We start from the raw sequence: 25,744 nt of genomic DNA on the forward strand, positions 1-25,744 counted from the left end.
CTTATACACTCACCACAGCAGCTCACGAAACGTGACTTCCTTCTTTTGCTACGCTCAGATTATGCATCCAAGCCTTACATCACCAAGCGCAATGCAGAGCGTCAGATGCAGTGGTGTAAAGCACGCCGCCACTTGACTCTAGAGCAGTGGAGACATGTTCTCTGGAGTGACGAATCACGCTTCTCCGTCTGGCAATCCGATGGACGAGTCTGGGTTTGGCGGTTGCCAGGAGAACAGTACTTGTCTGACTGCATTGTGCCAAGTGTAAAGTTTGGTGGAGGCGGTATTATGGTGTGGGGTTGTTTTTCAGGAGTTGGGCTCGGCCCCTTAGTTCCAGTGAAAGGAACTCTTATTGCAAGACAATTTCATGCTCCCAACTTCGTGGGAACAGTTTGGGGATGGCCCCTTCCTGTTCCAACATGACTGCGCACCAGTGCACAAAGCAAGGTCCATAAAGACATGGATGAGCGAGTTTGGTGTGGAAGAACTTGACTGGCCTGCACAGAGTCCTGACCTCAACCTGATAGAACACCTTTGGGATGAAAAATTCCCATAAACACACTCCTAAACCTTGTGGAAAGCCTTCCCAGAAGAGTTGAAGCTGTTATAGCTGCAAAGGGTGGGCCAACATCATATTAAACCCTATGGATTAAGTTTGTTTGTTTATTAGGATTTTAATGTCATGTTTTACACTTTGGTTACATTCATGACAGGAACGGTAGTTACTCATTACACAAGATTCATCACATGTTTATATTAAACACAGTCATGGACAATTTAGTGTCTCCAATTCACCTCACTTGCATGTCTTTGGAATGTGGGAGGAAACCGGAGCACCCGGAGGAAACCCACGTGGACACAGGGAGAACATGCAAACTTTACACAGAAAGGGACCTGGACCGCCCCACCTGGGGATCGAACCCAGCACCTTCTTGTTGTGAGGCTACAGTGCTACCTACTAAGCCACCGTGCCGTCCCTATGGATTAAGAATGGGATGTCACTTAAGTTCATGTGTGTGAAAGCAGACAAGCAAATACTTTTGGTAATATAATGTAAGTGTGTGTATATTTTCCAGAAAAATTGGAACATTTCGTAAAATGCAATAAAAAGAACAATATGTGATTTTTTTTTTAACTCTCCTGAGTCTTTATTAAACTAACAAATGTGGTCATTTTAGAAACAAAACACCAGGCCTCTGCAGAATGTAGCTTCAGACAAAGTGCATGTGCTTGACTGGCCTGCCTGCAGTCCAGATTTCTCCTATACTCGGACGACATCCACAGACAGCATCTGTAGTCTCGTATCAGAAAGCATGAATGGAGAAAATTTCAGTTGTAAAACTGCAAAAGTTAGTGTCTTCAGTTCCCAATCAATTAAAAGTTCTCATTAATATGTTGTGATGACACATTTTAAATGTGTTTACAATATACAGTGAAATTGAATAGTAAAATAATTGAAAATCCAATCTTTTTACCTTTTGTCTATTAAATTTATTTATTTATTAGGATTTTAATGGCATGTTTTACACTTTGGTTACATTCATGACAGAAATGATAGTTACTCATTACTCAGGATTCATCAGTTCACAAGGTTATATCAAACACAGTCATGGACAATTTAGTGTCTCCAATTCACCTCACTTGTATGTCTTTGGAATGTGGGAGGAAACTCGAGCTCCCGGAGGAAACCCATGCAGAGACGGGGAGAACATGCAAACTCCACACAGAAAGGACCCGGACCGCCCCTCCTGGGGACCTTCTTGCTGTGAGGTGACAGTGCTACCCACTTAGCCACCGTGCCGCCCTTTGTCTATTAAATAAAGATTAAAAAAAAAAAATCAAAAATTAAAACTTTATTGCATTTTGCCCAACTTTTCAGTAAATATATATGTTTCCTATTCCTGCCATACACATTTTAATGTCACAACCTTTTGCACAAGACACATTTATCACATATGACATGCTGTCTTTTGTCAACGACCTTTCACAGCTGTGATTTCCTTAGGCCATGGTATAATGCTCCAGTAAAAACTATATATATATACTTATATAAATATATATATATATATATATATATAAAATATTAATCAAGTCTGTTCAAGTAGTCAAAATGTTTTACAATATGTATGAGTTCGGTTACTTTACTCCTATTTTTCCGTCCTAATCCTACACCAATTCGAAACTATTTTCAAGGTGACTGACTAGCGTCAGCACAGTAGCTGGGTTTCCCGAGAGGGGGGAACCCCCACGTGTGACACACATACACAAACACCTGCATACCTGGCCTGTTTATGAACTCTACAGCTAAATTCATTCAATCATTTTGTCCATTTGGCAACACATCCTAAATTATTAACATGACACACATCACATATGGGTTTGAAACTAATTAAATAAATGCCTTAGTACAACTTCCACTTAAATATATTATAATATATATATAATATATGATATAATATATAAATATATATTTTGATCAGATAGCAAGTGTAAGCTAGTGGGGATTTTTCTGTCATCCACTAGATGGACCACATACTCTTTCCTCTCACTTTCTCTGTGTGTGTGTGTGTGTGTGTGTGTGTGTGTCTCTCTCTCTCTCACACACACACACACACACACACACACACACACACACACACACACACACACACACACACACACATAGAGGGGAGGGAGTAAGGAGAAAGAAAAATCCCAAGAGTCATCAAAGGAAAAAAAAACTTTGGCAGCTGATGTGCTAATATCTGTCCTTCAGCCCACCCATTCATTTTCCACAAGCATGCTTTCAACAGTATAAATACGCCATTTGATTATGAACTGTCACCATTACTCTGAGAAGGGACTATTCAGCTTGACACCATGTCTACATTACAATGGATGCTGGCCCTGGCTCTTCTGCATTGCTTTACAGCTTCTCCCATCTTCTATGAGCAAGTGTCAATAATACTGGAAACACTAATTAATAAGAACTGCGTAAGTCTCTCAGTTGTATCTACTAAGTTTGCATTTCTAAGTTTTTCTTCACTTCTATGCAAGTAGGTTTATGTAATTTTACCTGAAATACTAATTTCATCTTTCCTGTTTTATACAGCTTGAAAATGATGCCAAATTCTACAGTCCCTCTGTGGATGAGGGCAAAAAGGTAAGCAATAATTCATCTCTTTAGCTGTAAGGTATTTTGGCAAGCTTGTTAAAGAGTCACACAGGAAGAACGTTACTATGAGAATACTAAACCTCAAAAGAATGGTGAGAGCTTGTGGGTATTCTCTGGAAGAATAAAAATAGAGGTTAGGCTGACAAGAAGAGGTAATGCTCTAAACTAATTAACATACACGAAATGACTGGTGGTGCAAGGTGTTCAAAAGCTTGTTCGAAAGATGCAAACGTTATCTTAGTCCTTACTGGTGTTTGTCTTTTTTTTCTTGTCAATTTTCAGTGTGTCTGGGAAGCTCTGAACTGCTCTGTTACAGAACTGGATACAGTCGAAACGGAATGCTTTATAAAATATAGTGAAGAATATAAAGCAGTCAAGAGAATGAAGGACTTACTGAAGGATATTCTGAATGACAATAAAGTAAGTGTCTTAACTAAACCCAAAACCAGGCCTGACACATTTAAGAGACATGCTAATTCTTTTACTATCCCCTCTGATTTTCTTTCTCTCTTTTTTCAGCCACAAAATGCAACCTGTATCTGTGAGAGTTCACAAACAGAAGAAAAACCGTACAAGGAATTCCTCGACAACATTAAGAAACTTTACCAACAACTGAACAGCAGCTAAAGTTTAAAAGATGCCTATAAGATGACACTGTCAGGTCCCTAAAAACTACCAGTGCACCTACAGCACAACTACAGTCAAGCTTTCTCCGATGGAGACGAATGTAATGGCTGCATGGAATTTCTTTCAACATTTTCTTTTAATCTAAATGCAAGTTTGTTTGTTTGTTCTGATATTGTAGTAACAGCTACTGAATGTAACTTCCATGAAGATAGTGAAAATCTGTGAACAAAAAAGTTCTCTTGCTTACTGTTTATTTGGTTTACAAAGCACTAGACATTTTATAAGCTTTTTAATATTTAAATATTTATGTATTTATATATTTATTATTTATTTATTTTTAAAATGTTTGCTATCTGAAAATATAAAAGAAAAATGTCTTTTGGATCTGAAAGCCTGAGTCGCATTCATTTTTATCAGAACGGTAGTGCTTAAACCTGTCAGGATTTTGTTCTAAACATGTTGATGTTGCTATTTTAAGTCAAAACGCTTGAGGTCAAAAACAGTAGCACACACATATTAGTAAAGTTTCTTTAGGGAAAGTACACGTTTAACCTTTATTTGAGGTCTTTTTAATGGTTTAACACAGTTGTGGTGTTCCACTGCGAGGTGGACATTAGCGTAACCTCATTTGGAAAACCCCTAGTTCACGCAAAGTTAGTATGTGGCTGTCCCGGACACACACAAAAAACTAGATACCTTTAGCCACCCTTTACTGATAGGTCAACACCTTCGCCGTATCTCGTTTCTTATTCTAATAATACTTTACACACCAACACAACCAACCTCCACTCGTGCACCACACACTTTGTATCATGGAAAGTAGCTACAGAGCATCATAAAGTTTGTCATCACACGTTTATAGACTAGATACTTGTACAGAGATTTGCAGTGATTGTGAATAACATTTCTAATAACATTTTCCATCAACATGTCTCAGCGCAACCAAAAATCCCTGACAGCAAGTCCAAGCATTTTTAAACTAATGGACAGAAATGGACAGCTTTCCAATAATCATGACTTGATCTACCACTTAAAAGACACCAAACCAAGTGATGTGTATTTAGTGAACTTAACCTCGATTGTTCAAATGTTTGATGTTGGTTGCTCAAAGCCAACACCCACCTTTACAGGAAATGTTTTCAAGAATATTCAGTTTGTATAATAGCTGCATACAACTACAGAGATGCAAAGGAAAAAGGAAATAGTGAAGCCTTTGACCCTTTTAGTAAACTAAATCAGTGTGAGTAATATTCAGTTAAAGCTTTCTGATTTGGAATAATGCAAATTTAGTCACATTTATCCTGGGGCTCTAGACTTCAACGACTGATGGAGTCATATAAGCAACAAGGTCAAGATTTAACAAAAGCCGTTCTTTACACACAGAGAATGGTTTAATATGTGGGTGTGTATCGACATCATGCCATTATCTTCTTTCAACCATAAGTGTTAAACTATTCATTAGCTAGATAAAATAATGCGACTGTAAATTTTGTCACATTTAATGATCAAGCAACACATATTACACAAAGGGAAATGAGCAAAACATAATTTGTACAACATAATTGCCTTTATTTAAACTACAAACCCCATTTCCCCAAAAAATTAGGACCTTTTGTAAAATGCTATAAAAAGAACAAATCTGTGTTTTGTTAATTGTCACAAATCTTTATTTAACTGTTAAAAGTTAGGGCAGGGGCAAAAATGAGAGTAAAAAAAATTATTCAATTTATAGAGTTTTGGAATATTCCACAGTAAGCAGGTTGAAGTGGTAACAGGTGATGGAATCATGATTGGGTATAAAAAGAGTACCCACCAAAGGTTCACCACTTTGTGCCAAGCATCATGAGAGAGTTATAAATATATATACAGTGAGGAAAATAAGTATTTGATCCCCTGCTGATTTTGTAAGTTTACCCCCTTACAAAGACTTGAACAGTCTATAATTTTTATCGTTTTACAATTTTATGTACAGTAGATGGTGAAAGATCTAAACTGTTTGCAATCTTGTGTTGAGTTGTTTTTTTTGTTTGTTTTATATATATATATATATATATATATATATATATATATATATATATATATAAATAAAACAAACAAAAAAAACAACTCAAAACAAGATTGCAAACAATTTAGATCTTTCACCATCTACTGTACATAAAATTGTAAAACGATTCAAGAAAACCACAGAAATCACTGGATGGTTTTACACAGTGGTTAAATTCATGGCAGGAAAGGTAGGTAGGTCATTCTTATATTTCAGTTTATAGTCCTTCTTTGTTGTTTTTAAGACCAAATCTTTCCAGTGTTTTCATTTCGGCTTTACTGGATGGGAAAGAAACACTTTAGAATCATGCTACTGTGATAAATAGCAGCATGGAGTACTTTGGAAAACTGAATATAGATTCTTCTATTTACATTTACATTCATAGCATTTAGAAGACACCTTTATCCAAAGCGACTTACAATTGAGATTATACATTGCAAACAATTGAGGGTTAAGGGCCTTGCTCAAGGGCCCAACAGTGGCAAGCTGGCAGATGCAGGGCTTGAACCAGCGACCTTCTGATTACTAGTCCTGTACCTTAACTGCTGAGCTCCCACTGCCTTATTGTATTTATTTATTTATTGTATTTATTTATTGTATTTCTCACATCATTCCAACTTTTCTGAAACTGTGGTTTGTAAACTATCCAACAAACATAAGAACTCTCATGTAAAATCATATTTCACCGCCCCAATAAACTAGCTCATAAGATTTACTAAGCAAAATTAGCTCATTCAACAGAGCCAAGCTTGATTAGAGCCGAGTTAGGTTTGATGAGTCATATCAAACTTTTAACAAGCAACAATCAAGGGGAATTCCAACAGTGCTTACAAATAATAAAAAAAAAAGAATTAAAAAGTTCAAATCTATTAGCCTGGAAAGTGTTACAAACTAATTCGTAAGGCTCTAGGACCAGTAAGAAAACTTGGAACAGTGGTAAATTTGTCCAGGAGTGACGGGCCCTATTTAATTCTCATCTAAAAATGCAGACACGTGTTGAAGCTTTGCTAAGGTCAATGCTGACTATGAAATACAAATATACAGTCAAGCCGGAAAGTCTGCACATGCCTTTCACCTTCTTCACGTTTAATTACGTTACAGGCTCATTCTATAATAGATTGACTTTTTTTTTTTGCCTCAAACATCGACACACAATTACCAATAATTATGAAGTGAAAACAGGGTTTAGAAAATATGCAATTTTATTTTACTGACGAAAATGTTTATTCAGTGGTTACATATCTGTACACACCCTTAGCCAAATACTTGGTTGATGCACCTTTGGCAGAAATTACAGCTTTAAGGAAAAGAAGCTACGAGCTTGGCACACGTGTTTCTGGACATTTTTGCCCATTCCTCTTGGCATATCCTTGTGCAAAGCCATATTCAGCTCCTTCCACAGATGTTTAATTGGATTCAGGTCTGGGCTCTGGCTGGGCCACTCAAGGACATTCACAGACTTTCTCAGAAGCCACTCTTCTCTTGGTATTTTTAGCTGTGTGCTTGGGTTGTTGTCGTCATGTTGCAAGGTAAACCTTCACCCCAGTCTGAGGTCCAGAGCGCTCTTGAGTAGGTTTTCTTCAAGGATCTCGGTGTAAGTAGCTGCATTCATCTTTTCATCTATCAGGAGTAGTCGGCCTGGTCCCGCTGCTGAAAAACATCCCCACATCATGATGCTGCCACCGCCATGCTTCACTGTAGGGATGGCATTAGCCAGGTGATGAGCGGTGCCTGGTTTCCTCCAGACGTGACGCTTGATATTCAGGCCAAAAAGTTCCATTTTGGTTTTATCAGACCAAAGAATTTTGTTTCCTTTTGTGTCCTCTAGGTGTCTTTTGGCAAACTTTAAGCAAGCTGTCATGTGCCTTTTACAAAAGAAAGGGCTTCCATCTGGTCACTCTACCATAAAGGCATGACTTGTGGAGTGCTGCCTGGATAGTTGATCTTCTAATAGGTTCTCTCATCTCCACAAGGCTACGCTCTGTCAGAGTGACCTGGACGGCCAGGTCTTGGAAGATTTTTGGTTCCAAACTGCTTCCATTTATGAATGATGATGGCCACTCTGCTCTTTGGGACCTGGAAAGCTGTAGCAATTTTTTTGTACCCTTCTCCAGATCTATGCTTTGACACAATCCTGTTTCTGAGGTCTGCAAATAATTATTTTGGCCCCATGGCTTGGAGTTTGCTCTGATATGCACTGTCAACTGTAGGACCTTATATAGGCAGGTGTTGGCAATCCTCAATCATGTCCAATCAATTGAATTTACCACAGGTGGACTCCAATTAAATTGTAAAAACATCTCAGGCAGTATCAGTGAAAACAAAATGCACCTCAGCTCACTTTTGGGTGTCATATTAAAGAGTGTGCACACTTGTGTACATATGATATTTTACATTTTGATTTTTAATAAATTAGCAAAGATGTCGAAAAAGCTGCTTTCACTTTGTTGACTATTGTGGGCTTTTTTAGTGTAGAATTTTGTGAATCAATCTATAATAGAATGAGTCCATAACGTAATAAAATGTGGAGAAGGTGAAAGGGGTGTGCAGACTTTCCGGCTTGACTGTATTTACTATTAAAGGTGGGCAGGTGGGTTTCTGGGTAACAGCAAGATAATTATCCAAAAAAACAAAAGTTCACCTAAATACTGAAACAAAACAGACTATGTTTAGAAAAGGCCTTGTCAAAATCCTGACTTAATGACTTATACAGAATTTGGGATGATTTGGGGATACTAAACCTAATCCTGTGCATTTAGAATTATTCAGATGAGCCAAAGCATTAGAACCCAACAAAAAAAAGTTAATGGCAATGTCTATTTCATAATAATTGTGCAGTTATTTGTTAATTTTGTTAATTTTAAAGGTTAATGGTAGTTACTCACTACATGCGCTGAAGGTAGCAAATATGGGCAGACAAAGAACTAAGTGACCTTGATCTGAATCAAATTGTTACGAGCAAACGACCGGGTTTGCATCTCTGAAAAAAAAAATTGTCTGATGAGGGACAAGCCACAAACCACAAACTGCTGGACAGTCATGGCTCATTGACACCAAAGTACAGAAAAAGCTTTGGCACAGACTAATAGAAGGGCTACTATGTGCATTTTATGATAACACAAGTGATGAGGTAAATGTTTCACAACATTTCAAGTTCAGTTCAAGTGCTCGTTAATTTATGATCATCATAAAAGCACCCACAATGGGCACATAAACTAGACGTGAAGCAACGGAGAAAGGTTGACCGATTGGGCATATCCTGTTTTCCTTAAGATAATGTGAACAACCAAACACATGCACAGTTTACCCAGGGAAGAGTTTGAACCAGAACGAACTGTGGAATGATTCATCTCACAACATATAGAAGTTGAAGGACCTGCTGATAAGGTCCAGGTACCAGATATCACAAAACTTCAGTAGACAGGAATTTACTGAAGTCCAAGCTAACAGCAAATTAGTCTGGGGTTTTGGCTTACATGCACATATGGTAGGATTCAGCATGATACATCTAATTTTATGGATTTACATGTATAAAGAAAATTGCAGAAAAAGCAGCCAGTAAACAGAAACAAACATCATGCAAAGCAACAGTACATGGGGTCTCTACTTAAAATTGGTTATAGACAGAAAAGAGGCTAGAATATATGAGCTATAATCTTTAATGCTACCTGTCTATGCCCAACTCTTCTTTCCCTGCAAGCACAAAGTGGCTTCAAGTGTAAGATTATAATCCTGTCTCTTTCACATAAATATTGAAAGCATTTATTTGCAGTCTTACTTTTAACAGGAAGCAGAGGTTTCCTGTGCACTACTAGGACACAAACATACACCTCAGACCCCAACCTTTTGAAAGTAACGTCACCACTTCATTAAAGCAACACCTACGTCATCACCAACACTCAAAAACTTTTGCTAATAAATTCCCTTATTCTTAAGCTTAGAGAAAATACCCATTACAAGAATTAAAACAAGTGATCTTGTTGTGTCATGTTAATTTCAAGTTATTTATTTGGTTTCGCACTATGTTGACAGCTCTGAACCAACATTTTTACATCTGTAACCAGAAAATAAACAAGGAGCAAACAAAAGGTGAAAAAAAAGTTAAAAAAACACCTTTACATAATAAACGGGATCAAACATATATAAGAAAGTTTTTTTGAACACAAATATTCAAACCTGTCTTCTGACGTCTTTCCCAGATGACAACGTCATCTGTAAACTGGCTCTTACATTGCAAAGTGGTCACTAATTGGTGGTTTCTCCACCCAATGGCCAAAGCCCTTCATGGCGAAATACGACTTTAAGACACTTTTTGCCTCCTGGTATGGTTTTGCCATCATCTACATTCAAAACACAAACACAAAAATACAGAAGCAAAATGATTTTCTTTGTTCTTCAGTAATATTTTTCAATCGTGTCATATGTAGAGCATTTTAGGACACAACAGACAGCTTGTTTGGATGAGCAAAAAGAAAGAACACAAGAAAAATCTATCAATATTTGGTGTGACCACCCTTCAAAACAGCATCAATCCTTCTAGGTTCAATTGCACAGTTTATTCAGCAGCAGGGTTGTTCCAAACATCTTCTTTGAATGCAGCCTTGCTCAAATCCTTCTATCTCTTCATCTACGCCCAGACAGACTTGATGATGTTGAGCTCAGGGTTCTGAGGGGGGACATATCCCGTCCAGAACTTGTTCTTCTTTAAACTAAAGACGTGAAGCCACGTCTCCTGGTTGCAATGTTGGAGTGCTACAGGCTGGTGCTGGTGGTGAGTAGTCTGGGGAGCATTCTCTTTGTATGCCCTAGGACTGTTAGTCATCGTACCACAACCCTTAAATGGTAAACACTACAGGGACCTGGTAGCTGATCATCTGCACCCATATCTTCCCCGACAACAGTGCAATTTTGCAACAGAATAATGCCCTGTTTCATGGCTTGGATCACTCAGAAATTGTTGGAGGAACACAACAATGAATTCTCCACACTGCCTTGGCCCCCAAACTTGTCTGACTGCAATTGAATTGAATATGTTAGGGATATTCTGGAATGGGCTGTGCAAGCCACTCCCACTTGCCTGCAAAATGTCTATCAACTAACAGAGCTACTGCAGCGGGCATGTGCCAAGTTCCAGTTATGTGTGAAAATACGGAGGTCCCTTTTTGATTCAATGTATTTATATATGCATACACCGACCAGACATAACATTATGACCACTGACAGGTGAAGTGAATAACACTGATTATCTCTTCATCACGGCATTGTTAGTGGGTGGGATATATTAGGCAGCAAGTAAACATTTTATTCTCAAAGTTGATGTGTTAGAAGCAGGAAAAATGGGCAAGCGTAAGGATTTGAGCGAGGATTGGGGGAAGTTGTAGCCTAGCAGTTAAGGTACTGGACCAAAGGTCACTGGTTCAAGCCCCACCACTGCCAGGTTGCCACTGTTCTACGATACGGGTCAGGGCTGTTTTGACAGCAAAAGGGGGACCAACACAATATTAGGAAGGTGGTCATAATGTTATTCCTGATCTGTGTATATACACAACTTGTAAGACATTTGGTAAAATATTTGAAACAATCTGTATCAGAAATACATAATACCTTTGCCTCCCGGTAGGAAACAGCAGAAAGCAGTGCCTCTCTTTGTGCCTCTTTTGCAACTAAGTTAAAGCGACTCAACATTGCAGCCTTGCAAAGACGACTTGCAAGAGCCGGGCCACTCTTAAACGGAGACCTGAGAGTCAAACACGTACAAAACTCACCAATGTTTCTCAACTAGATCCAAACGTCCAAACATCATATATTTACACAAATAAATAACCCAGCTTCTTTCAACACATTTTTCAAATGAATACAATCATAGATTAAAACAGATGATTAAAATCTGAAAGTATTGCTTAATACCTTATTAGGCTAGGAAATTGTTTTTGATGTCACTGTCAACAACTAAGAATATTGCTATTAGATCTAGACAGGTTTTAATAGTTTGGTATGAAGGTTATTAAGCACAATCTTTTTTTGATAACTTTTTTGATAAGATGCTGTTTATTTTTCTGGTATAGCACAGATGTTAAAACACCAGTGGTAATATATTTTCCACTAGACTTTTCACCAGTGAAGCAAATGTCTACATTTGCATTGTAATAGTCCCGGTTTTGATAATTGTCCATTTATTGTGCTAGATTTTCTTCAGTTGTAAGGTTCTGTCATCTTGGAAGGCAGAAAGAGGCATGATCACCATGGCTGATTTAGTGTTTTCAAGACCAAAATTTTTTTTTATTTATTAAAATCTCAGTGTGACTGCATCTACAAGACATTTAGCAAACAAAAGCATAGCAGAGGTCATTATTTACTGACATTTTAAAAGTAATTCCAAAAGCTTTGTCTTAATGGTGGATTTAAAAATATTTTAGATCTTTATCCTGTTGAAAATGTCATTTTAGCTAAATCTTCCTGCAATTCCTTTGCTGTTATATGAGAGCTTTGACTTTTTAAAGAGTGTATAAACTGGCCTATTGATAAGTTTTCTTTGATCTTTACTTACAGAGTTCCCCTTCACTGTCATTTATTAAATGACATTTCAGACACCACAAGCTAAAAGTGTTTTGTGGTTTTATGGTTCTCGCTTTATTTTATAGGTATCAATAAGCATCATTTTCAGATGCACAGTCAGATGTTTAGAAGAGCCCATGGTTGTTTAGTGTTGGCACAATGTCTGACAAGTCCTAGTAAGCCAATTAATGACAAATTAGTTCAGCAATTTCTCACCATAATAAATGAAAAATTACATACATGGGACAGGGTAGCAACACATCACCAAAGTGGAGGTTGAATCTAGGGTCAATTTCTCAAACTGGAATAAAGAAAGAGATGAAAAAAATCAAACTTACTCCTCCACAGACTTGCCCTCCACACTATCCACAACCTCAAGGGAAACATCACCCTGGCACCAGTTGAGGCTGAGATTCTTTTGGCTGCCATGGGCATCTGTAGGGATTACAGAGGCCACCAGGCTAATTTGTGGCCGGTACACACAGTAATACATGGGCAGCTTGGAAGTGATACCATCGACTCTTTGATTCAATGCAACCTCCATACCACGAATATCATTGCAGCTCTCATCACCTAAACCACATACACAGCATGAGTCAACAGAAACTTAAATGAATTTGATATGAATGTACATTGATGCTGCAGGTAACAAAAGATCTCTCATTCAAACAGGTCTGCAATCCATTAGACAGAAAACACAAATCTAATTTATTTATGGTTTATTGCCATTTTGGTCCATTTATTGGCATTCTCTTGTTGGCATTTACAATGGAGGTCGTAGATACAGTGGTTATACTTTTTTTATTGTTAAACTACTGGAGACCAATAATTTCCTTCGGGATAAATAAAGTATCTATCTATCTATCTATCTATCTATCTATCTATCTATCTATCTATCTATCTATCTATCTATCTATCTATCTATCTATCTATCTATCTATCTATCTATCTATCTATCTATCTATCTATCTATCTATCTATCTATCTATCTAGCTGCAGTGACTGTCTTCTGTGCTTCAAATTAGGTGTTTCAAGATGTCCAAGATTTCCTTAGGTGGGATCTTCTTAAAGATGCTTTTCAGGTTTACTGTAATACATTTGTCTAATATTTTTGGAATTGACACCCCGAAGGAATAATTTCCCGAAGGAATAATTTCCTTCGGGATAAATAAAGTATCTATCTATCTATCTATCTATCTATCTATCTATCTATCTATCTATCTATCTATCTATCTATCTATCTATCTATCTATCTATCTATCTATCTATCTATCTATCTATCTATCTAGCTGCAGTGACTGTCTTCTGTGCTTCAAATTAGGTGTTTCAAGATGTCCAAGATTTCCTTAGGTGGGATCTTCTTAAAGATGCTTTTCAGGTTTACTGTAATACATTTGTCTAATATTTTTGGAATTGACACACAGGCTTATGGTAGATGTGTTCATTTAAAGCAACTTACAGTAAAGACTAGATAAAGATGAACCAACCAAGGATTCTGGACCTAGCTTAGAAACCTTACAATGACATTGGAAGTAATGGGGCATCAAACATTAGATCAATCTAGCCACAGAATCTCTAAAATGATTACCTAGTTCAATAGGTCATCAAATTTCACTTTATTAATCCTTACTACTATAGCTGCACAGTATTTGTGCAGGCAATATTGTGTTGTAGATTATGGAATCATTTTGTTCATTACTTCAATAATTTTAACAAGTCACAACAGTGTTTGGCAAGATACTTTAAAATGTTGGTTGAATGTACCAAAGTTACACAAAAAAATCCTTAAACACTGAATCTGAAGCAGCATAATCAAATTTAACCTATGAGAAAAATTAGATGCAAGTATTACCTATGAGAATGCTACTGACATAGATGGGCTCGATGAAGTGACTCAGTAGAGCACCTTGAAATCCCACCACCTGCCACTGGGTGATCTTGTCACTAGCCGACATGCTGACGACACGAGAACCACTCTGCTCAAATGTAGAGGAGAACACGGAAAAGACCATTCCATCTATCATTACATGCAGACCAATTTGATTATTTACTTCCCAAGCTGAGATTGACAAAGGGTTCAAACGACTAGAGCGTGGAGGGAAAAGAGAAAGAAAAATAGGTTAACAATGTACTCATCTTATAACAAATATTCAACTAAAATGCAAAGATGGCATGAGTTCAGATTTTTTTTTTTTTTTTTTTTTTGGAAACCATAAATCAGTCAACATGAACAACTTTGGTATTTTACTGAAAATTGAAAAAAAATATCAGGAAATCCTTGGATATGATGAGAAAATATTGATGCAAAAGTCAAGAACTTAATGCTTAAATAAAGTGTTGTTAACTAAAGCAACAGTAAACCAATACAGTAACAAAGCTTTACTGACAAGGCAACTAAGCAAGCCTAATTGTGTTTGCCTATTTAATCTCAGAGTTTTACAGATGCTTTTCAACCTGGCTAAGCATGTATAGATCAAAATCTCTTGAGTCAGCAAAATTCAAAATGATTCAAGCATATTTAAACATGTGCACTACAGTGTGGTAGGTAATCCCTGCAAAGTAAGTGGGCGGTGCATTGTTCCATACAGGTAAGAAGGTATTTGGGCAGCTCCTTTGGGTAGCTGATTGAGGTACAGGTGCAGCGTGATGTGACTCTTCAATGTTAGGAGTTTAGTAGTCTCATCCAGCTGAAAAACTGACTTTTCTTCCAGAGCACGATTCTTACTGTAGAACAATAACAGGTGCCTGTACAGATACCTGTGCAAAAACAATATCACATTTAATACACCTGTCTCATTTTTCTATTTAGTCTAAGAATGGACACAAGAAGCAAAGCTAGGATCAATAAGCAAAACAATAAAACAGGTATCCTGTTTAAAATAACAGACCTCATTAGTGATCTTCGTGCAGTCACAACTGCGTGGGAATCATGAAGGATGCGTCCGTTGGGTGACAGGCTCAATTTAGTGTTGGAATTGCCAGTACCAAGAGCCACTACCTCAAACCAAGTCGCTGAAAAAAGAAAACATAAAACTAAATAACCAGGAATTAAATCAGTGAATTGAACTTGTAGGGTAAGTATGTATGTACAGTATATTACAAGACTGTTCAAAAATAAAGTATATCAAACATTCACCTCTATTGTTGCAAGTTGCTGAACCAAGTATTATTTTCGTTTTTAATTTTCCTTTTTGTTAAAATTGAGCCATTCTACAATTAATTTAGTCTAAAAAAATTTAATTTTCTTTTACCACTGTATTATCCTGCTCAGGGTCGCAGTATTATTTATTATTGCTCGTAAACGGTAATCTGGTTATTCTGTAGGCCAAAGACTTTTTGCTTCCCTAATAAAAAAAAAATAAAAAAGCAGAATTGGGCTGATTGGACATACCTAGTTCTACTAATCAAAGTGTATAAAATCCATTATGGTGCCGATATTGATGTTCCTCTATAGATACCTACTTAAATATGGCAGTGATTTCTTAAACAAAACAAGCATTTTGTTTTGTTTAAACTATACAACAAAAGAGCATGGTTTTCTTTCCGTTATACGCTACTCAGAGTTATTGTACACATCAATGAAAGTCAACACTTTAAAGAAATATATGCATGAAATCTGTTGCTAAAGCATAACTTGACATCAAACAAAATATAATCAAGGTTTAATAGAAAATTTTCACCATGGAAAACTATTTTATATCCTAAATTACACTGATTTTTAAAGGCAAGTTAAAAGGTTACATAAACAGCAAAATAGTAACATCTCAATAATTTAAGAATTTTCTAAACTGGTCTAAAATTGTTTATTGTTCTTGTTAAGTAAAAAAACTAACATCAAATAAAGTGAAAATTTAATGGATGGGCTCAATAAGCAAGTACATTGGTAACAGGTGAAGCTATCTTGACTGAGTTTAAAAGAAGAATTCACCATGTTCTTCATCACCACATTTTGCCAATTATCATGACGTCACATAATTCAAAAATATTTCTCAACACAAGCTGTATCATACATAATATTGTGAATCTTTAATTAAAAGATTCAGGGAATCCGGAGACATCTAATGTAATTGCATGTGACACACAACTTACGAGACTGAGTAACAAAGGCAGCTAGAGTTCCACCACAGCCAGAGAACTCTGGGTAGCTATCCATCAGCTTCGAAAACATCTCCTTAATGACACTAGGCACCTGGTCATTAATAGGATTTTTTCTTTCTGAGACATAAAGAAAAGTCACTTGCATAAAAGTTTTAACCAAAGCCATTATAATGTCCTTTACATAGCAGGCCTATTCTACTGTAAATATATTTTATTACATTAAAGCATTAATATAGAATACAAAAATGGCTTTACCAAATGGAGCCCTTCCTGGATGGACATCTGAAACTAAAGAATCCCGATCCTTTACTGGTAAAAGAGGGGGTCCCTCTAACATACACATGAATGCATTAAGACATTACAGGTAAAATGATATAATAGATACAGTGACAGAAAACAGTCATTGTTGGCAACTGCAGCAAGAAATATCAACATAAAATCTTTTTGGGGTGCTTGGTTGGCGCAGCAGTAAAAACGCTAACACAGCAGAGCCGACACCTTAAACTCGCGAGTTCTAATCTAAATTGAGAGGACATAAATAAAAAATTAAGTCTTCTTTGAAGCATTGTGGTTTAATTTTTAGACCATTTCTCTTGGGTCCCTCTGATGAAAATTTAAAACCAAGTACCACCCCAATTGCTCAATCTCCCTAACAACTATAAACAATATCTTAGCAACACATGCTCCACCCACACACACACACACCCACCCACACGTGGTCACATATGTGTGTCTGGTTAATTACTGCTGGAATAATTCCTTCAATCATCTGTTACTTTTAGCTATGAAGTAATGCTTAGTATCGGTGAGGTATTCAAGTTAACAAGTTAAAGATTAGGGAACACTATTGCTATGCTGGGGTATACTTAGTTTTGCAACAATGTTCAGTTAGGTGTCAAAGTAACAGTCATGTGAATGCTAGGACTCAAGGATTCCACGCAGAACATTGCACTCACTGCTTCTGTCAGCTTACCACACTCCCATAGTGCATCTTGGTGCCACCTCTTTCTTAGGTGGTCAGCATGAGCACTCTGACTCTTGCATACACTGCAAGCTGTGATGCACTGGGTGTTTTCTACCATAGCCAACATAAAGTTTTCAGTAATTTGTGCTACAGTAGCCCTCTTGTGGGATTGGAACAGACAGGCTTGCTTTTGCTCCCCACACTCATTCATACAAAATTGTGAAACATTTCTTATTTTTAAGGTAGGGGTATATTAGCCTATACTGGGACAGTTTACAGCATAAGTAGTAATGCTCTCATATTACATATTTAGGTATACCACCCAAAACTTTTGTAAACAACTTTGGACTTTCAAAAACAAATGCAATAGCAACCCAGCCACAACTTGCTTTAAAAAAAATAAAAAATAAAAAACAATATTGACTTTTAAAACAAATACTGATTTCATAAAAATTTTGTCAAGGCATATAAAGGAGCAGTGAATCTAAAATATTTTGTCATCTTTATCACCAGTTTAACATAAAATTATCAATGTGTAAATGTTTTAAATTAAATAATATAGGGATAAACATCAAATCTATCTCAGAACAAACTCTTATCTCATGTGTAATCAATCCACCAATCAAGTTTCCCCATTTAACCACAAAACCAACCCTGACGTACACTGCCTCCCTACACACTGGAAAGCACATCACTAAACCTGGTTATGTTACCACCTACAGTAGAGGTGAAAAAATATTAGTTTGTTGGATATTTGTGGTAAGGAATAAGGACTTTCAAGCACAATTAACTATCAAAACTATATTTAAAAAAAACATTCAACCATGATCTGTTGCAAAATGATGCACAGTTACCAGAAGCATCAGGCAGGACACAATCATTGTCCAGATTGGACAGTAGCTCCTCCACTGCAAATTGAGCTGCTTTAGCCTTGGCCTCTTTTTTATTAACGCCCATTCCAGTCTTATATTCCACTCCATCGATCACAGCACAAAATGCAAAATAGAACCCTGTTATTCCTCCTGGTAAAAAAAATAAAGTACTTTAGTTTACACAGTCATTAGCTGGACTATACTATTTTGTTTACATGTACAAAATCCAAGGCTATTAACATTTAATAAATCAGCTCGCTAGCAAATATTTATTATTCAATATTCTATTAAGACCATTTATTTTATATAGAGAGATGCCAGATTTATTTATTTTATTGGGATTTTAACGTCATGTTTTACACACTTTGGTTACATTCATGACAGGAACGGTAGTTACTCGTTACACAAGATTTATCATTTCACAAGTTTAATGTCAAACACAGTCATGGACAATTTTGTATCTCCAATTCACCTCACTTTTTGGACCTCACTTTTCACGTGTCTTTGGACTGTAAGAGGAAACCCATGCAGACACAGGGAGAACATGCAAACTCCACACAGAAAGGAGGCGGCAGTGCTACCCAAGAGAGAAGCCAGATTACCAAATTGATACAAACCTTTGGGTAGCTACTGATTTTTATCAGATCATAAAAAGAGCCTAGTGGAAAGTTTTGTCCAGAGTAAGATTTATTGTGGTCAGTACGGGATTTATAATTGGACAAGTATCTTTCTGATTACTCATTATTAACAAAACTTTTTTGGTATGAACTTCTCTCTTTTCCAGAGTCTCATCAGTTTAGTATGCAAATAAACATAGAAATTGTTTTGTATGTAACAATTAATTACCTATTAATTTGCCTAATGTGAATCAAATGTCATCATTTAGCTAACTGGACACAACAAGAACCTTTCTGTCCATGTTGCTTATTGTAAAATGTCAGTTATAAAACGGATAGTTCCAGTCCTAAAATCTGAGCGTTCGAAGCCGTTGTAAAATCCCCGATATAAGCGCACCTGTCACCACCTCACATCATTCCATATTAATACGCCACTGAAAAGAAAAAGTACAAACTTGGTTGAACACTATTTTATAGAGATGTACCCATCGGGGTTTTTGGCACCGATTCCGATCTCCTTTCAGGGATATCGGCCGATGGCCGATTCCGATTGGGGGGGGGGGGGGGGGGGAGGTTGCAAATTTAGCAGTAAATAAAGTACATCAAACAACAACATCAGACATATTTCATTAGTCTAACTGACCACACACACACGCAGGTTTAATGTTATCCAGTTCAGTCTGAAAAAAACTTAAAAAGAGCCTTACAATGAAGATAAACCGGAGCAGCATGTGTGTGTGTGTTTGTGCCTTTAAGAGAAATGATCTGTTCACTGTATCGCTTAAAGTGATTCACGAGTCGATTGTTTTTCCGCGAAGCGTAAGTTTCTCTTCTCAGTCATCTCTCCGTGTTTACTGTTATTAATTAATGTCGTGGTTTTAAATAAACACCAGCTACTACAGAACATTTTGTTTGACTCTCTTACATTAAAAAGCTTAATTAAAAAGCTTAATTAAACTGCTATTACCACAGATCTGTAACCGAGTCAGACTCGTTCCGTCTAAGGAGCTAAAAGTTTTCTGATGATCCTAAAAGTTCAGCAGATGATCCTGAACTAACGAATTTGGTAATGAATAAACTTTTGCCTCCGATTGGCTCTGTAACGTTTTCTGTTCTCATCTACATCACAAGCAAGAACCGCTCACGATTTACCAAAGTGAACCAGGAGTTTATATAACGTGCTGATAGAATCGACTCAGATGTGACCGGGCTGAATTATCTTTTTAAAGTAAATATTACAATCAGCAAAATTACATCGTATGTATGATGCACAACGTTAATGATGTTATTTTAGGTCATGAAGAGCTTTCACTGTGGTTTCTGTACGATGATTGATGAATTTTAATGCGATGGTTGGTGCTTTGTAGCTCAAAGTCTGGATCAATCCACTGAGCTGTTAAGCTTAACGTGATCTTTTATATATCACACGATCGGATCGGCTACATTTGGGAAATATCGGCCGATCGCCGATAGCATATTTTGATTAAAAATCGGCCGATACCGATTCATAGCCGATCGATCGTCCCATCTCTAGTATTTTAAGTCATGTACTATACATGGAAATGTCCAGATTAATATAAACAGTAATCCTAATCATTAAGCGGGTGTTTCGTCCAAGAAAGTGTAATAGTGTTTGTGGAGGAATGTTTATTGCGAACGTTATGTTCGCCCTCATGTTGCCTAGCAACACTGTTAACAGACTACATGATTTCGCAGAAGAATGCTTTTTGTAAGTGTTTTTGTAAATAAAAACATTTATAAATTGAACATTGTTGTATTTTATTATATTTTATGTTGACCGCCGTGCGTTACTGCTATGATTTTATCACGGGGAAAGACGTTTTAGGCACTCCGCTTCGCGTCATGCAACAAAACATCCTTCCCCGTGATAAAATCGCAGTAACGCATGGTCTCTCGTCGCTTGCTTAATTTTAGCATTTAGTAATAGTTTGGGGGAAGCCATTGACTGCTGCTGCCTCTGCACCAAGCAAGGTCTGCAGTGACATGGCTTAACAAGTTTGGTATGAATGGACTCCAGTGACCTGCACAGAGCCCTGAGCTTAAGCCTATTAAAAACCTTTAGAATTAGATGCAATGTCAGTTATAAGCCAGGCCTTTTTAACTGACCTCATAACTGCTCTTTCATCAAAAAAAATACTTCAAACTCTTGTGAAGGCAGAGGGGAATGTCAATGGTTTTGTAATGGGATATCCAACAAGCTAATGGTCAGGTGTCCACCTACTTTTGGCCATTTGGCCTATGTTTACTTAAAGGGGAAAATTGGGTGCCAGAGTAGCAAACATCAGTGGTAATTTGTATGTACAATAATACTCTCACTCATTTATTCGACACAAATTCATACATTTCCAGCAAAACGATGATCCAAAATTATATCCAAATCAACATAAAAATTGTTTTATGGTGTCAGAATAAATTTTTTGTAAATTTTAATTGTAAATGTGTTTTGTTAAACAACTATTTTAATTCATTCTTCATTGGGTAATTTTTCATTATTCTTTTAAATAATAGTTTACTTTTCCCAGATTTTATTTAAATATTGTGCAGGTCAATTACCTGTAGTAACTGTCTCCTTCATCTCCAATTGGAACTGTAGCACTTGTGAGAGCTGATAAAGGAAAGAAACTGCATGAGTCTCTTCTCGTCTGTACCGGTCAATCAGCTCTTTGGGAATGTTTTTTGGTTTGGATCCTGTTCCATGATCACAAAAGCAAGAGTTTGGGCAGAAGGACAGAGATGCATCACATGATTAAAAACTACTAACAAACCCATTTTCAATGGACACTTCTATTCAAACACCACACATCAAAGTTGAACTGAAAGAAGAAAGTAGAACTGAAAAAATATAACTGAAACACGTGCCACACAAAAATACATAACAGTAATTAGGCTGTCAGATGCTGTCAAGTGACTTAACCTGTTTTCCCTGGGGAGTTGCATGGTTGGTCCAGTGGGCTGCTGCTGGTTTTGCAGAATTCAGAAGTAGGCTGCTGGACTATAGGGGAAAAAGTGGTTGGTGCCACAATGTTCTTTTTAAGGATCTGAGCAAAACTGGCCCCTCTGGACACAAGGTGTGATGTTCCCCATGCCTTCATTTTTATTTCAGCTGTTGAAGTGAATAAAGAAACCTTTTTACACAATTACATAATAGTTTAAAGCAAATGCATTATATAAAAAAGTATTTTTTTTCAAAGTAAATAAACCTTAAGGCCCATCATAATTAATTGAGACAACTGCAATTATATAATGCATAGTATATACAGGGGTTGGACAATGAAACTGAAACACCTGGTTTTAGACCACAATAATTTATTAGTATGGTGTAGGGCCTCCTTTTGTGGCCAATACAGCGTCAATTCGTCTTGGAAATTACATATACAAGTCCTGCACAGTGGTCAGAGGGATTTTAAGCCATTCTTCTTGCAGGATAGTGGCCAGGTCACTACGTGATGTTGGTGGAGGAAAACGTTTCCTGACTCGCTTCTCCAAAACACCCCAAAGTGGCTCAATAATATTTAGATCTGGTGACTGTGCAGGCCATGGGAGATGTTCAACTTCACTTTCATGTTCATCAAACCAATCTTTCACCAGTCTTGCTGTGTGTATTGGTGCATTGTCATCCTGATACACGGCACCGCCTTCAGGATACAATGTTTGAACCATTGGATGCACATGGTCCTCCAGAATGGTTCGGTAGTCCTTGGCAGTGACGCGCCCATCTAGCACAAGTATTGGGCCAAGGGAATGCCATGATATGGCAGCCCAAACCATCACTGATCCACCCCCATGCTTCACTCTGGGCATGCAACAGTCTGGGTGGTACGCTTCTTTGGGGCTTCTCCACACCGTAACTCTCCCGGATGTGGGGAAAACAGTAAAGGTGGACTCATCAGAGAACAATACATGTTTCACATTGTCCACAGCCCAAGATTTGCGCTCCTTGCACCATTGAAACCGACGTTTGGCATTGGCACGAGTGACCAAAGGTTTGGCTATAGCAGCCCGGCCGTGTATATTGACCCTGTGGAGCTCCCGACGGACAGTTCTGGTGGAAACAGGAGAGTTGAGGTGCACATTTAATTCTGCCGTATTTGGGCAGCCGTGGTTTTATGTTTTTTGGATACAATCCGGGTTAGCACCCGAACATCCCTTTCAGACAGCTTCCTCTTGCGTCCACAGTTAATCCTGTTGGATGTGTTTTGTCCTTGGTGGTATGCTGACATTACCCTGGATACCGTGGCTCTTGATACATCACAAAGACTTGCTGTCTTGGTCACAGATGCGCCAGCAAGACGTGCACCAACAATTTGTCCTCTTTTGAACTCTGGTATGTCACCCATAATGTTGTGTGCATTGCAATATTTTGAGCAAAACTGTGCTCTTACCCTGCTAATCGAACCTTCACACTCTGCTCTTACTGGTGCAATGTGCAATTAATGAAGATTGGCCACCAGACTGGTCCAATTTAGCCATGAAACCTCCCACACTAAAATGACAGGTGTTTCAGTTATTTTGTCCAACCCCTGTATATATACACACATATACACACACATGCTTGTTTGTTATCAATAGCGTTTGTCCTCACACACATCACACACATTTTTCTATCATAAGTGTGTAAATACTACATCTAGCATCTAGAAGTAGTTTTAACATGAACTATCATTTCCTTAGTGATGAAAGAATTCCAAGCAGCACTAACAGTGTTCCATACAGCAAATAAGTCAACAATTTTATTTATTATTAGACTGATCAAAACATAAATAACTACATAAAATACAGCTAAGATTAAAGCACAGAATATGCAATTTAATAATAGAAGTAAAATACTGAACTGTGCTGTGAAATACAAAGAAAAAGTTTCTCATTTATTAACATACTTTACATTTTAGTGTAACGGCAAAGCTCCCATTCAACATCTAAATGAGTATTTTAGAAATAAAGGTGTTTAAACTACACCTTAGTTTAGCTAAACCAGCAGGTTATCAAGATTACACAGCAAAATGATTGTACTGTAGTTGTTTTTTTGTTTTATGCCACTCTGTGCACAACAGTTTATGCAATGTGACTCTACCATATTAGTATGTAAAAAATTAAGAATCGCAGCAGAGACGACTTCTTGTCAAATTACACCAAAATTACCAGAATGACCAATTGAAATAGAGCTAAACTGGTCCTGCAGTATCACAAAAACGGAATCATTATTATTATTATTAAAGAAGTATGGTACCTTTATCACAAAATACAACAAAACAAAATTAAGTCATGGTGTATCATACAATTTTATTGAATATGCATTTTTAGGAGTCAGTGTGAGAAAAAAACAGCTGTACTAACTAAACTGTAAGGACAAGGTCTTACAACGCCACAAAATAATCAAACAAACGAATGGTGGATGGAACAAAATTGTACAACTGACATTTTAAAATTTCTTAATACGCATTTAATAAATACTAATTTAATTTGACAGGTCAACTGTATGGAACACCAAGACCACACTGCAACATCAGCCTTACCTCAGTTTGCTGGAAACCTATGTATTACTGCAACCAAAACTTTTATTTCTAACTTCTATTCTTCGATCAGATTAGTATCAAGATAAAAAAAATAATATTCATATTTTCGAGTATTAAAAATCAAAGGTCAACTGATCATTTTGAAAAATGCTTCTCTTTGCGTGCTAGTTTACCACAACTACTAACTTACAGGCTAAAGTAAGTATTTTTAGCACTTAATTATCATGTGTCATACAAGCAATATATAATGAAATTTAACATTTTAAAATAAAGTGAGGTTTCAAATGAAGGTTGTCGCTTACAGTTTTTACAGCTTTTTGGTGAACAGCAGCATCTAATTAGCAAACAAAAAATCTACTTTTCGGTTTCAGGCGCGCATCCACAGTCACGTGATCGCACTAACACTAACGAGCTTCAGCAGTCCAATATGTCGGGCTGAATCCCAAATCACCTTCTAGTAGACATTTTAATGCACTAAGCTTAGTTAAACCATGAATTCATGTTTACCGTAGTGTCCTTACACAGCTAGGAAATATGATTCAAATTTAAACAAACTGTTCTATATTGTTCAAAGGTTTATGATTAATTTAAATATTTATGAGTCGGTTGAGCGTGTCAAAACAGTCTTTTTGGCTCTTTTTTAAATTATTTTTATTCGGCTCACCAAAAAGATTCGGTTCCCAAAAAGTAAACTGGTGCTTGTTTTTAAATTAGCCAATGTTTAAGAAATTAATTATTTATTACCCACGTTAGTATTTGTATACTTACATTTGAAATTTTTTACTATGAACTTGACTAACAAGGGTAAACAGTTGAAATTAATAACTAACCTCATGTTACGCGATGACAATGTAGTCAATCAGTAACCACTCCATCCAATTCAGACAAAAATATACATTAAAAATATACATATGGACACACATTCACTTATTTAGTCACCAACCATCACAATAAACCTAATTTATTTATTAGGATTTTAACGTCATGTTTTACGCACTTGGGTTACAATCATAACAGGACAGGTGATTGCTACGCAAGATTGATCAGTTCAGGGTTTAATGTCCAACACAGTCATGGACAATTTTGTATCTCCAATACACCTTACTGCATGCCTTTGGACTGTGGGAGGAAACTGGAGCTCCCAGAGGAAACCCACACAGTCACGGGTACAACATGCAAACTCAACACAGAAAGGACCCAGATCACTCCACCTGGGAATCGAACACAGGACCATCTTGCTGTTAGGCGACAGTGCTACCCACCGTGCCGCCCTTTCATA

At 37.1% G+C, this 25,744-nt stretch overlaps 1 protein-coding gene across 7 annotated transcripts in view; it reads right to left on the reverse strand.

Annotated features, from left to right (window-relative positions):
• Positions 1 to 1,521: 1,521 nt before the first annotated feature.
• The window catches only part of adad1 (adenosine deaminase domain containing 1 (testis-specific)), a 162,802-nt gene continuing 138,579 nt past the window's right edge, over positions 1,522 to 25,744 (reverse strand). For 2 of the 7 annotated variants that reach the window (XM_062990921.1, XM_062990907.1), the window contains exons 2-12: positions 21,867 to 22,055; positions 21,506 to 21,640; positions 18,297 to 18,464; positions 16,734 to 16,808; positions 16,470 to 16,595; positions 15,269 to 15,392; positions 14,967 to 15,137; positions 14,233 to 14,465; positions 12,719 to 12,953; positions 11,430 to 11,562; positions 9,803 to 10,165 (exon numbers count right to left, since the gene is read on the reverse strand). In XM_062990921.1, coding sequence (XP_062846991.1) covers positions 10,052 to 10,165; positions 11,430 to 11,562; positions 12,719 to 12,953; positions 14,233 to 14,465; positions 14,967 to 15,137; positions 15,269 to 15,392; positions 16,470 to 16,595; positions 16,734 to 16,808; positions 18,297 to 18,464; positions 21,506 to 21,640; positions 21,867 to 22,044 — 1,692 coding nt within the window. In that variant the 5' untranslated portion in view covers positions 22,045 to 22,055 and the 3' untranslated portion in view covers positions 9,803 to 10,051. Of the gene's footprint in view, positions 1,811 to 9,802; positions 10,166 to 11,429; positions 11,563 to 12,718; positions 12,954 to 14,232; positions 14,466 to 14,966; positions 15,138 to 15,268; positions 15,393 to 16,469; positions 16,596 to 16,733; positions 16,809 to 18,296; positions 18,465 to 21,505; positions 21,641 to 21,866; positions 22,056 to 24,767; positions 24,856 to 25,744 lie in introns of those variants that run through there. The other 5 variants (XR_010011024.1, XR_010011020.1, XM_062990916.1 and 2 more) reach the window with 5 other exon arrangements.

The sequence above is a fragment of the Trichomycterus rosablanca genome, chromosome 1, assembly GCF_030014385.1.
Source record: "Trichomycterus rosablanca isolate fTriRos1 chromosome 1, fTriRos1.hap1, whole genome shotgun sequence".
Classification (NCBI taxonomy): domain Eukaryota; kingdom Metazoa; phylum Chordata; class Actinopteri; order Siluriformes; family Trichomycteridae; genus Trichomycterus; species Trichomycterus rosablanca.